Source organism: Anopheles merus, chromosome 3R, assembly GCF_017562075.2.
Source record: "Anopheles merus strain MAF chromosome 3R, AmerM5.1, whole genome shotgun sequence".
Lineage (NCBI taxonomy): Eukaryota > Metazoa > Arthropoda > Insecta > Diptera > Culicidae > Anopheles > Anopheles merus.
The window spans coordinates 11,348,797-11,362,429 of NC_054084.1; the positions used below are offsets into that span (position 1 = coordinate 11,348,797).

Below are 13,633 nucleotides of genomic sequence, written 5' to 3' on the forward strand. Positions count from 1 at the left end.
CCCACGGCTTTAACCCAATATGATAAAAAGAAGACCTTCGGTAGGGAAACTTAGTTAGCCATGTGTTTCGGCGTAAGGGGTTGTGGTCCTCATTTGCACGAGGTCGATATCGTTGTATCGTTGTTGTCCTAAGTTTTCATGGCCCTCAAGCTCAAGAAAATAATTCCCTCCATGATGTATTAGCTAAGACTACCTGAGTCCGATAGAAGGCTTCAAAATATATGTTTTTCATTTTTTTTATAAATTATCAAACATGAAACATAAAATAGTAGTATCGTATGATGCATTCAGAATAGTTTGCCGTATTGCATCTATAATATAATAAGACATTTTTAATTAGATCGATAAACAAAATCTTATACACTCTTCTCTCGATACCTTTCTTATCGATATAAAGAGTTTTATCGTTGTGATATAATAAAAGCCTTATTAATTGATTTCCACACATTGTATGTAATAAAAAAAACAGATTTATTTTTATATTGATTAAAATTTTATATTTATTTTATTTCATCGTTCGTACTCCAATACACTTACTACGGTTCGGATCGGATCACCTCCATCCACCGTCACACGTTCATTCGTTCGAATTCCTAACAGCTAACAGTAACACAAACGGACAAAGTGGACGAAAAAAAAAAATACATTTTCGGTAAAGACCTAAGTGAGGACGCCGCACCCTCGCGCATCCACGACGGTGCGAACGGGGCGGTTTTGTCGATAATATACGAAAAGAGTAGCGTGTGCTGCGCAAAACTAGCTTCGGGCCCAGGCCTTTTCCTAACGTGCTATGAATATTGTTGCAACCATGAAAAAAGCCCTGTCGCGGGCAATGTCAGGAAAAGTTGTAAGGAAAGAAAAGGAGCGTTGTTACTATATGTGTATCGATTTGCCGTTTGACTTCTTACTGCCTTCTCCTATGGGGCAGTGTCTTAGAGAGCACGCGTTTATGCTTGAAACTGACTCTGAGTGTTTGTGTGTGTGCTGCTTGGAGTGGTTGCACACAAGCCGTTTTGTTTTGTTTTTGTTTTTTAACGAGACAATCATAGATGATCTATTTACAGAAAAGAATAAGCATATTTGTTCTCGCTTTATCACCACAAATTCCGCTCGTGCCTGTGCTTTCGACGCTTGTCGTGGCGTGCTGCCAATATAATTTACTGTCTACAAAAAAACCTATAAATATATTGTCACTATCAGCACAATACTGTCTCTCTAATTGCTTGTGGTGAAACATTTGCTTGAGGGAGAGGATGAAATGTTGTCCTTTATCCAATGTGTTGATTGATTATTGCAGAAATGGAAGCAGAAAGTACGGTCCAAAAGGCGTTCCAATCACCCTACCAGACCTGGTTTCTGTTATAAAGGTATGCGTTCCATCGTTGTGCATCGTTTTGCTTGATTTGCTTGTAATTTGTTAACCATTTCATAATGATAAAAAAAAATCAAAAAGAGAAGTTTAACCTCACACCAAAAGCGTACCGTGATTGGAAGTATCTTCCATTCAAAAACGGATAATAATAAGAAAAACAAAAAATATAATAAAACGATGGAACTGGACACCAGTGTAACAGATAGGCAATCGTTGGCAACCCAAGAAATTACTTTTGCTTTGTTTAATTTGCATTTGTTCTGTCTGTTCGATTCTATTTGTTTTGTTATTTTTTCATGGTTTTCTCTTTAATATATGTTCTATCTTAGCTTGTGTTATCCATTTTAAGGAACTTCGAGTTCACTTTCTTGCTTTCCTTTTTTCTTGCTTGTTTTATGCGGTTTCCCTATTCTTTGTGAAATTCGTGCATCTTTCACCATTGTTTGCTTGCTTTACAGTTTTTTATCCTCTTCTTTTCACCTTTCTTTTCAATTTCCATTATTTTTTCCACTTTTTTATGCTTTCTTCTCATTATGGCAGTGCACTTATCCACAGTTACCGTTCAGTGTTTTGCTTCGTTTCTTTTTTCATTGTTTTTTTTTTTAATATTCTCGGTTGCATCACTGCAGTGCAGTGCAGCAACGTTTATGTGCGCTTCGACAAAATAGCATTGATAGCTTTAAATAGCAAACGTAATGTAAATAAAAGTGAGCGAAGGAAAAGAAAAAAAATGAGAGAAACTAACCATAAAAGGTAAAAATAATAAAGAACAAAAGTAACAGCTACTGCTATTGCATGAGTATTGCTCGTCTAGCTTGCGGAAGACAGTTGGAAGTGTTAAAATTTAGTAAATTATTCATTTGAATTTAGTTGCCTAATACCGCTTCATTGTTCCTGTTTTTTTTTCATTTCAATTTGCAGAACGACCAAAATATTTACATTCAAAGCTTTCTGCCAAACAGCTATACACTTATGTTTCTCCTTCGTTTGTCTCCGCTTTCCCACCCCAATTGTCTTCCGAAAGGGTCTCTCCTCCCTAACGCAAAGGTCGTCCGTAGTTCTAATAATTTATATAGCAGAATAAAATAGTATCATACACTAGAATAAGTATTAGTCTAAGCCAAGGCAGGCATCAATTCAGCACACGCACACACTCACTCATACACATCAAGACGTGTACGTCTTCGGTAGTTTCTTCTACCGAAAGTATGAAAAAGGGCTTGCAGTGAATATAGGACGATGAATTGGGTTCAGAATGGTTGCCGTACACAAACCACGGTGCACGGTGCAACAGCCAACGAGAATGGCGTACTCTTGGCTCGCAGTAGAGGGATAGGAATGTGTTTAGAGAGACACAGCCGCGCCAATCCTTCCGTATAGGAAGGGCCTGCTCAAGAAGGGAAGCCGTTTCGTTCTTTGATGGCGGGAGTTTTGCATGGAGCATAGACTGCCGGACAGCGGGAAAGTGAGCTGTGACCGTTTCTTGCCGGTTCGATTAGTTTTCTTTTAAACTAACATATGATGTAGCGTTTTGAATGCAAAAGAAAAAAATCCTTCCGCCAGCACGTTTGCCACACGCTCTCTCTCTCCGACCGATGGCGGCGCTGCTACCCATCCTTCCCTTTCCGCTCATCCATTCCCTCCTCCCGAGCTTACAACCGCTGCTGGTTTGACTTAGTTGGTGTCGGCCACCTCGATGTCGTTGTCGATGCGGGACGAGCGGATGCCCGTCTTGCCGGTCCACGGGTAGATGTCGGGGCAGGGCTGGCAGGTGCGCATGTAGCGCACGCCCGACTTGTGCCACAGATTGCATACCTTCGGGTTGTTGCAACGCTTCGGACGACCCTGCGGAAGTTAAAGCGATGTTTAACATTTAGTTTAGGGTACACCTTTCCTCTATACACCCGAAAGCGCCTGCTTACCGCGTAGTTGCACTGGAAGGGCGTGAACGAGTTGATGCGGGACAGTGGGGTCGGATCGCGCACCCACTGCAGTGCCTGCCAGTTGGTGATGATGAACACGTCCTTCATCGAGTTGATCGCGTCCAGGAACTGTATGAATCCTTCCTTGTGGTGCGGCTGCGTGAACCAGGCTGCGTGGTAGTACAGTCCGAACGGGGCCCGGTTGGTCGTGTAGTGCCGCTCGAAGTTCTTCATGATCATCTTGTACACGCCCTCGGCCTCGGGCGGATTGGAGCAGGCGTCACCCATCGAACAGCGACCACCGTTCAGATCCTGCCACATCACCATAGGAACTTCCCAAACACCTGGAGGATACCGAATATCAAAGGTATTACTGACACTTCTGCTGAAGCGAAAAAGAGACTCGCATCTCTACCTGGATAGCTCTTGGTTGGACACGGCGGAATCATACAATCGTGGAAGATCTTGTAGTCGAGCGTGTACGGCCAGCTCGGCGGACGGTTCTCGTACACCGGCATCGACGAGTCGTACGTGAAGTTAAAGTCGTGCAGCATCTTGAACATCTTGTTGCCACCGATCGACAGGAACGGTGCGCGCATACCGCGCACATCCTCCAGCTTGACGCCACCGTACGCGGACAGGATCTCGCGCTGGCCGGCCACTTCGCGGGCCCACTTCTTCGGCGAGAACGATTCACCGAAGCTGTGACTGTGTGTGGTGGAAAGCAAAAAAGGAAGAGAGATAAGCACAAAATATACCCCGAAAGCATGCTGCTCACTCCACGCAAAGATCACTTACGAAACGGTGTGCGATGCCATCTCGTGTCCGTCGGCGTACAGGTTCTGCACCTGGCTGTAATCGGTCCACTCGTGCGACACGTAGAACGTGGCCGTGATCGGGCAGCCGTTCGGGTTGACGCGTCCCCGCTCGAACAGGTCCTGGTACAGCTGCTTGTTCAGATCGTTGACGGAATCGTCGAACGTCAGCAGCACGATCTGCGGCACCTGCTCAACGGGCAGCTCGCCGGGCACATCCTTGCCGCCGCAGGAGCAATCGGGCAGCAGGCACACATCCTTGCGGCACTTGGCGGCCGTCTTGTCGGGCGTCGGCTGCGGGTATAGCGGCTCCGGACGGGTTGGTGGGTAGCGGTAGATGTCGATAAACTCCTGCGCCTTCGAGACGATGTTCTGCGACGGCTTCAGCGTTGGTCGTGCACGTCTACGGAGCAATTGGTGTAAGATTGAGTGTAAATAATGGTGTAACAGCGAAGCGCAAAGTAGATATCTTACGGTGGGTGCGTTCCTCGGTTGGCCGAAACGGTCGATTGTCCATCGGTCGCGTACTGCGAACTGCCACGGTTGCGGTTGTTGTTACTGTTATTGTTGCTAACTCTGTCGTTTTGTTGCGTCCGGTAGGGAATGGCACAAGAAAGGGGGAAAACAAATTAGTACACAACGCATAAGGACATTGGCTTACATCGGTATGGCGTCGAAACTTCAGCTGCCCGCGTGGGAGCGCTCTGTTAGTTAGAGCCCGGTTAGCGAAGCTCATGTTGCGCGATGAGATTGAATTAGAATTTTAGCAAACCAGAAAAAAATAACCCCAGCTAGAAGTGCAGTGATGAGTGAGAGAGAGAGAGTGTTGTTGACACCTGACTACCTGTTACGGGACCCAATGAACAGAACACAAAATGATCGACGAATAGGGTTAAGGGAAAGAAAACAGTGCACCAAGCTACAAATGAACAAGTTAGGAGATAACGAACGAGATGAAAATCCAGCAGAAGGAGTGTTGTGAGGAAGGATATAAACTGCAACCAAGCTGACAATGATTTGTTCTGGTAACAGCAGCTAGGTGTACAAAGGGCACACAGTTTACATCCTCTGGGAGTAACGATCTCCCGGTAAGTACGTTAGGGTAAAATACTACGCAGAACTACGGTGCAAGGAGCAACAAGGCGTAAGGAGAAATGAGGATGATAATGAGAAGGATAAAGAGCGAGGTAGGAAGTTGGGAGGATAGGAGATAACGATACTGATTGTGAGTTCAAAAAGATCTGGTTAAGGATACTTAAAGTTTGAGGAATTGAAGGAAGTTTTGGAGCAGCATGATCATGTGTTGAAAGGATAAAGAGTGTGTCCATGCGCAACGGAGTCACAGAGACGAATGAGAGACAGACAGAGAGGTAGGAGGCCAGGAAGGGAAAGGTGGACAAAAGTATGGAGCGGTGGAGTGATAAAGAGTGATCGTGTAGTGGTGAGATGTATCGGAATGATCGGCTTTACGATCTTCAGCTCTGTTGATGTTTCTTGATCACGCCACAGAAACGGTTGACGTTTGTGGTTTGCGAAGAAAGTAAGGGAAGCTTTGGTGTCGTCGTTCGGTCATCGTTTCTGTAGGTTACATTGCGGTAAGGTGTTCGAAACCCCTCCGCCTTTGCTTGATCGGTATTCAAAGGAAGTACGCGTGTATCTCGGAGGGTTTTCGTTGGACGACACGCATGACGCAAAGGGAAGCAGTATGTCCTGGTGTGACATTTGGGGCTTTGGCAGTTTGGCGGTGCAGTTCAAAATAGCTACTCCTTAGGATTTAGGTTAACATTCCAACAAAGTGTGTGACCCACTCAACAGCTCGCTATTGGATTTGTGGCACAAGTGGTGTCCTTCTTTTTTTTGTAAGCCAAGATCATGTAGATCAGACGTTGCAAGTATCCGTTTTGCATCCTCGGTAGTGGTAGTTTAACGTATATTTTTAAAGTAACTAATTCTTCTTTTCGCCATCATGGTGTTTGCTGTTAGTTGGCAGACATATTCCACTGTGCAATGGCAGCTCGTGATGACTCAACTCCACACGCGCCTTAGCGATCCGTGTTTTGGCAATTCAACCGCAACATTCGCTTCACTCCAACGCAACGCTTAAGCATCCTAAAACCCTGAAGCAATTGTGTCCCTGCCGGCTCCCAGAGCGTTTAGTTTTGACGTGTGGTGTGAAGCACTAGGCGTTGTACTACATGTTGTACTAAATGCTAGTCATCTGAGTGCAACTTTCTTTCTTTTTTTTAAATGATGGATTTGTGTTTCAAATTCAAGAGGGAAGAACGCATCAGATGTGGAGGAATACGAAAATAAGGAACTGGGTGGGGAATAAACGACTCGATCTACGCCTTTCTTGATCTGAACATCAATTTCAACGCCGTGTACTACAGCAAATGATACTTTAGTAAAAATTAAGTGAACACACTATCCATCATTAGCAAGCTTCTACATACGTACTAGGCTGTAATGCAACGATACCACTGCCTGGCAGATAGCAGTAACCAACTACTTGAATGGCAGCCTACGGCAAGCCAATCACTAACTCCCTGTTATGTGTCGCCCGGTGTCGCCCGGTGTCTGAAGTAAACCACTAAGTTTTGCATGATCACAGTCAACCAAACCACTACGACTGCTACTACTCAATACACACTGTGTGTTCTCTACGTGGCCGATCGCATGGTACGTTGCCCGTGTTGCACTGTTTGAAGTACGGCGAAGCATTCGGACCGTTTCGGGTCGAAGTGTGTGTCCGAAGATCTTAGTGCGCAGGCTTACGTTTAGCGATCAGTGTTGTGACTGTATGTGTTGGTCTGTTTTTGAATTGCTGTGGTTTTGAAATGACGTTTGCCTTTTGTTTGTTTCGATCGAGCTACGAATATCAACATGAAGCTGTTAAATATTTGGAATATTGTGTGGTGTTTACTGTTGGAAGAAGTAAAGATCATCGAGAAAGAGAATATGACAAGACAAAGAAAGTATTTGAAAAACAATAGATATTGCAGGAAACTACTTTACATAATAAAGCATTTTTTGTTGTGCATTAGCTAGCAAAATTGTTCGAAAGAGTTTGCGTTTAGTGATAGAGATAGTGTTTAACGAGATGTGTTTGCTTCTTTACGAAAATATTACACTTCACTGAAGATTGATCGGTACTTTGAACACTTTGAAGGAAGTTTGAAAGACAAACATAAGCGTACTCCGAGTAGAAGGTGTATGTATAATGCTTGTGGTGTGTTTGTGTGTAGATTATTAAAAGACAAATGGTGATAGCACTCTCTAACCCGGCTCTAGCTAAGGGGAGTGAGTAATAGCGCGTTGGTACAGCCTTCGAGCCTTTGTTTGCCGCAAGATGGCTGCTTAGTTGTGATGGTTGCGATCAGTCAACGCATGATAGGGGCTAGTAGCTAGTGGTATTAAAAACTAGTGGCTGCGGTGAGCGGTGAAGTAAAAACGAATTGGGGTTTTGTTTTTCCAACATTGAGTATGCGTGATACAGAGAAAACCTTGATCAGTCAAGATTTGTTGCAATTTAGGCTTGTTTTAGGCTTTTTTTGAATTTTTTTTTGTTGTGGTATAGAAGTATTGCTGGAGGTTGGTGCAGCAATCAATTAGTACCTCGAGGGAATCTCGTTGCATTTGGCGGACAGTGAGTTTTCTGTACATTGTATACTTTTTCCCGCTGCGGACGGTTTGCTATATCGGCGTGGCAGTTGTGCGGCTGCGATCGTGGTCTTTATGGCATTATTGACCCTGGAAGCGCGCGGTGGGAGCTTGTTTGCGGAGTACGTCGTTGGCGGGCGGACTGTGGTGGTGGTGGTGGTGGTTGTGGTGATAGTGGTGGTGGCATTGGTAGTGGTGGGAGTGACTGGGGATGAGGTGGAAGGTAAAGGGAGCGAACTACTACTGCTACTGGGGCTACTGCTCGGGTGGTAGTAACCCTTGCCATCCTGCATCCGCAGACTGACGGCATCCGGGGAGGACGGGGAGGAAGAAGGATTGGGGGAGGAAGCGAGAGGAGCAAGGGTGCTTGCCCGTGCACCGTGGTACGGGAGGTCCGGGTTCCGCGGTTCCAGATAGGCAGCACCAGCCGTCAGGTTTGATCCTTGCGTTGTACTTGGGTAGAAGCGCGATGGCACAGCCGCGTAGACATTGCGCTCGGTCGTGACCGCTGCGTAGTGCGGCGTCGTGTACCGTTTCGAGGCACGTGCCATCGGCTTGAAGGTGCTCCTTAGGGTCGTTGTACTACTAGTGGTCGGTGCCGGTGGCGTAGTGGTCGTCGTGGTCGTCGTTGACGTGGTCGTGGTTGTCGGTGCGGGCTTACTAGTGGTTGTCGTCGTCGTCGTCGTGGTCGATGTGGAAGACGGCGCACTGGACGTCTCCAGGTACGAGTAGTCGGCCAGGTCTTCGTCTGCGGGCTCACCATCGTCATCGTCGTCGATCGCGTCCTCATCGTCCTCTTCCTCATCATGATCCTCATCTTCCGACGTGTTGCCACTACTGTCCTGGTGGTAGGACAGTAGCTCCTTCTCGGTCGGTATGTTCATTTCCGGCATCTCGACCGTGGCGCGGAACTTTTTCGTCGTCGATTCGGGCTGTCGACTGCTGTTGGCGACAGCAAAAGAACTCTCTTCAGTGGAGGTCGAATGGAAGCGGGTATAGTACACCGGTTTGTCTGTGATCTGAACAATACGAATCCCAGAATGTCCCGTAGTGGAGACTACCGGTTGACGTACACGTTCTTCAACTCCGGTACGATTAAAATCGAGCTGTTCGTAGCGACTCTTGACGTGTGCCGTTTTCGAGAGCTCACGATCAGTGGACTGATACTTGGTACGATCAGTCGTTGGCAGACGGTTCAAGTAAGCAGCCGAAGCTGAGCTTGAACTTACGGCACGATCGCTATACTCGGTCGAAATCGATAGCACTGTACTATCGACCACTCCGCTATGGTCCCTTGTAGGCGACAGGGTACTGCTAGCGGGTGAAATTTTCTCCACATCCTCCAAGGTGCTGGAAGTTAGCGAATAGCTTTGAGGCGTTGGACGTAGCCTTGTATAGGAGCGTCGCGGAGAATCACGGCCACGGTTGCGCAGATAGCGATACCGTGGAGTAGTTGCCTCATCGTACGATTCCGAAGATCGTACAAAGCTAAACACGGGACGATACCGACCCCGATACACCTCAGTCGATCGAGGCAACGGGCTGGCAGTGGTGGTGATTACCTCTTCCGAGCTGCTACTACTAGCAAATGAAGTCGTTGGAACTGCAGTGGACGTACTGGTCGTACTGGTACGACGAGTCGTGCTAGGTTCCTCACTCGTACTGCTAGCAGTTGTTGTCGGAGGAGCAACCGTCGTGGTGGTAGTGGTGCTAGTAGTAGTTGTACTAGCTACCGTCGTCGTTGCTTCACGCAAAATAGCCGCCAACTTCGGCACTGCAGTTAGCTGCAGATAGCTTCTCACCGTAGGACCACCGACAGCCGGTATTTCGGGTGTGGTCGTACGGTACAGATTCGAGATGACTCTCGACGTGGAAGCGAACGGTTTATCGGAGGACGTCGTTTGACGCTGTACCTCCAAACTTTTGTACGGTGACACAACCGGCCTTGTCGGTGCATTCGTTACTGGGTCCAGTGCTTTGTTAGGTGCTTCCTTCACCACACTGGCACGCGTTGGAATGGTTTGTACTTTATCAACATGTTTCCTACCCTCCAGCGTGCCGAACGGAGCCAGTGTAGTTCTCGGTGGGAACCGAGTTGGTGGTGTCGAGGCGATCGTAGTACCAGCGACAAAAGACTCTTCCGTGTTTGCAGGCACACGCGCACTAAGCAGCGGATCGTCTGTTTCACGCTCGTGATCTTCCTGCTCGTGCAGTGTGTTTGTTTTGGGGCTGGACAGGATCTTCTCCTGTATTAGCGGCACCCAATCGCTCGAAGCGGTCGGGACGACAGTCGGTGGTCGGGTCGAAACGATCCGGGCCGTCACTGTCGGTACATCACGGCTCTTATAAAGAGCAACATTTTCGTCTGGGATCCTCGAGAAGGCGACTCCTCGAGGCCGGGCGGTGGTAGCTAGGCTAGAGCTTAAAACGAAACGTACATTACTAGGGCCACTGCTGGTGGCCAATGAAATGGGGCTTACTGTAGTAGTGGTGGTGGTGGTGCTGGTAGTGCTAGTCGTAGTACTTGGCACCGTAACTGTGGTTAAGGGTGTAGTGGTTTCGGGTACAGCCTCCGACACGGTAGTAGGCAACCGGCGCACACTACTCGTAACAGCGTCGGAAAGCGTAAAAGAAGTATATCTAGGCACCGGTTCTTGATTTCTCGGCATCTCAACACGTCCCCGGTAAGCGGCACCCGAGGAAGATCCCGGCAAACCGACAAAGCCGGCACTCAGCGTAAGGTTGTAGAACCTATTGCTGCTAAACTTTTGCTCCGACCTGCTGTCGGAACTAAACGTCGACAGAACGGGCCGTTGTTCTTCCCGTGTCTGAGCGGGTTGTGGCAAACGAACCGCTTTGTTTAGGTTGACCTGTTCCAGCCTTGGGCTGTATGTGACGAGAGGCGCTACTGCAGTCGACCCTACCGTAGTGAACGATCGTACGATCGGAGCTTCCGGCGTGGTCGTAGCGATCGTGGAGGACTGCGTCGCTGAAAGTGTTGTCGCAATGGCTTTCAGGAATGTGTGCTGATTGCGCGACCGTACACTGCTCGGAATGGACTCGTGGTAAAGGTAGGTATCATAGTCGGGCAGTGGCTGAACGGCTTTAGCCGTTGTACTGAAAGGGCTACGGAAGCTAGACGGTTGCACATCGGAGATGATAAACTTTTGCAACTTTTGACGTTGTGATTCTTGAGTGGTAGGGGGAGCTCGTGTCGTTGAGGTGGTTGTTGTGGTAGTGGTAGTAGTGGTTGGAGTTGTTGTGGGCTTTTTCGTGGTAGTAGTAGTAGTAGTAGTAGTGGTAGAGGTCGTTGTAGGCCTCCTGGTGGTTGTTGTGGTGGACGTTGTTGTTGGCTTCCTAGTGGAAGTTGTGGTAGTAGTTGGTGGCAAGGTGCTTGTCAGTGGGACAAACTGTTCAGCAGCACCGGATGCAGAAAAGTCCGGCCGAGTGTCGTACGAAAAGGGAGTCTCGCCGTACGTGTCGGACGTCAGCGCATGAGCATTAGCGGACGATGCCGACCGAGGATCGGACTGGGACGAGTATTGGTGGGAAAACACTGGCAGAAGCTTTTGCGTGATAAACTGCTTCGTGGACTGATCGTTCGATGAGTCGGGCGTGACACGGGACGGTGAACCGTAGTCGTACCTAGTCTTGGACAGTTGCGCGTATCCGTGCTCGACCTGATCGACACTGTCCTCCGGTGCGTCACTATCGTCATCGTAGTAGTGATCGTCCGGGATGGGGTGGAATTTGATTCCGGTCGGTGCGTGCTGATCGTACTGAGTGGACGGCCGGAACCGTGGGTATGGGTCGGCGGAGGGTGAATATGTCCCGGTCGTGGTTGTGGGAGGTAGTGTGGTGCTTGTACTAGTAGGTATGGTGGTAGTGGTTGTGGGTAACGGTGTAGTAGTAGATGATGGTTTGATGTATCGTGGAACCGAGCTAGTGCTACTGCGGTACCGGGGTGACTCATAGGGGGACTGGGGGGATGGCGCAAAGGACACAAGGAAGGGAGAGGGAGGCTCGGGGGTCGATGAGGAACCCGCGCGTGCTGCGAGTGTTAATATGATTGATTTGGGTGTTGTTTTAATACTTTGATCGTCCAATTGTGATGATCTGTTGGGATAAATAGCATCGTAGATTGACATTTTAGAAAAATGGGTTCACACAGAAATGGAGAGAGAGAGAGAGAAATTATGTAAAAATATAGTATTTAACGCATTGTTTTACGCCTGAGACGAGCGAACATGTTGTAATCTCGAAAACTTTGCTTTAAATGGTACGGTATGGTAGATTATAAAAGCGTTAAAGAAAATGTATTTACAACTAGTAAAATTAGTACGTTTTTGATCGTTTTAACACCGAAATGGGAAATCATCTTAAGAAATGTTGTAAAAAATGTACCACTATGCAGTTGTGGAGCTGCAGGTAGTAGCGCATACAATTTAGTCATTGTTAATAACAGTTGAAGTTACGAGTTTTGTTCGGTTAACTGGCAATGGATTAAAAGTATGAAATGACAAACAAGGCCGCTTCATTATTCCGTTCGGTTAGACAAAAGCTTTCGCCAAAGGATGCCGGTTACATAGAATGTAAAATCAGTTTCTTCCAGTCGAAGAAGCAACAAACAAAAATATACAATTTACAACTCTAACAACAGAAATTCCTATGTCCTATTTTTGTCTGGAATGTATCACAATAACATGCGTTTTTGTCTCTCTTTGTAGATGTATGTTCAGTTTTTGAAGTAAAAGAAAGAAGTTTCTATGCGTGTTTTAGAACATGTAACATCGAATGATGGGGTAAGGCAAACGAGATCAGAATGATTGTTTAATTGTTTTTGTAAAAATGTAAATGATGATCAATGAGACATGCAAACGGGAAGAAAATGGGGAAAAAAGCTTAAGCGGCATTCAAAATCAGAGTACGATATCGGAAAGTTTCTAAAACATAAACTAGCATAGAAGAAAAAGCAAAAAGATCACTGTGAAAACTGTCAAGGGTGTAATGGAAGATGAAACAAACAGGGGGAAAAAAGAATAAAAAGAGAAACGATTCATGTTGCCACAGAGCGAAAGGATAGTGAGAAAAACGAGGAATATGTCTCAGTTCTCGTAGAATTGAAAGTAATAGCGCGATTCATCCGCCGTTCGTTTATATCGAAGACAAATATGATGCTACCGATCCCACTACACTACTACTAGGAAAGGAAGAGGTCCTTCCAGCAATCGTTGTTTCTACCAAGTGTTTGTAAACTGAGTTGTGTCCGTGTTTGTGTGTAATCGATGTATCCGAGTGAATTCGAATGACCATGATGTTGCCCGAAAGCGATGTTAAACTGTGAAGAAAGATCGATACGTAGATCTTTCCACCAGCTAGTGGTAGTGCTTTGCTTTGAGATGATTTGAACCTTAAGGCCGGGCTACATTGATCGTACTCGCAAGTGTAATTTCAATTTTCACTAGCGCATCTGGCGGCGGCTGACCGAAGCATTTTGCCAAACAATTTGGAGCCGCTCCAGAAAATACCTTATTTTTCCATGTTTTTTACTTTAACTGGACTGGAAAAGCTTTGTAATTGATAGATAAACATATTGTGCAAGTATTTCAGCCATTTTCGCATAAAAAACGATGAAAAAACTACTTAATTTTGAGATCCGTTGCGACCGTTCCCTTGATGACCAAAATCAGCTTCCACCAGCCGCCGCCAGATGCGCTAGTGAAAATTAAAATTACACTACGGAGTACGATCAATATAGCCCGGCCTTTATTGTTTTGTTGCTTCCGGTTGATAAGAGAGTGTAGATTTGGTTATGATAAGAAAAAAACATGATTTTAATGCTGCAAAAGACCAGCTCCTAGTTT

At 46.6% G+C, this 13,633-nt stretch overlaps 1 protein-coding gene across 2 annotated transcripts in view; it reads right to left on the reverse strand.

Moving 5' to 3' along the window:
- Positions 1–1,010: 1,010 nt before the first annotated feature.
- Positions 1,011–13,633, reverse strand: part of LOC121595868 (mucin-5AC) — a 141,303-nt gene continuing 128,680 nt past the window's right edge. For both annotated transcript variants that reach the window (XM_041920198.1, XM_041920197.1), the window contains 6 exons: positions 7,725–11,885; positions 4,584–4,685; positions 4,093–4,512; positions 3,710–4,002; positions 3,295–3,638; positions 1,011–3,217 (listed from right to left, as the gene is read on the reverse strand). In XM_041920198.1, coding sequence (XP_041776132.1) covers positions 3,047–3,217; positions 3,295–3,638; positions 3,710–4,002; positions 4,093–4,512; positions 4,584–4,685; positions 7,725–11,885 — 5,491 coding nt within the window. In that variant the 3' untranslated portion in view covers positions 1,011–3,046. The remainder of the gene's footprint in view (positions 3,218–3,294; positions 3,639–3,709; positions 4,003–4,092; positions 4,513–4,583; positions 4,686–7,724; positions 11,886–13,633) is intronic.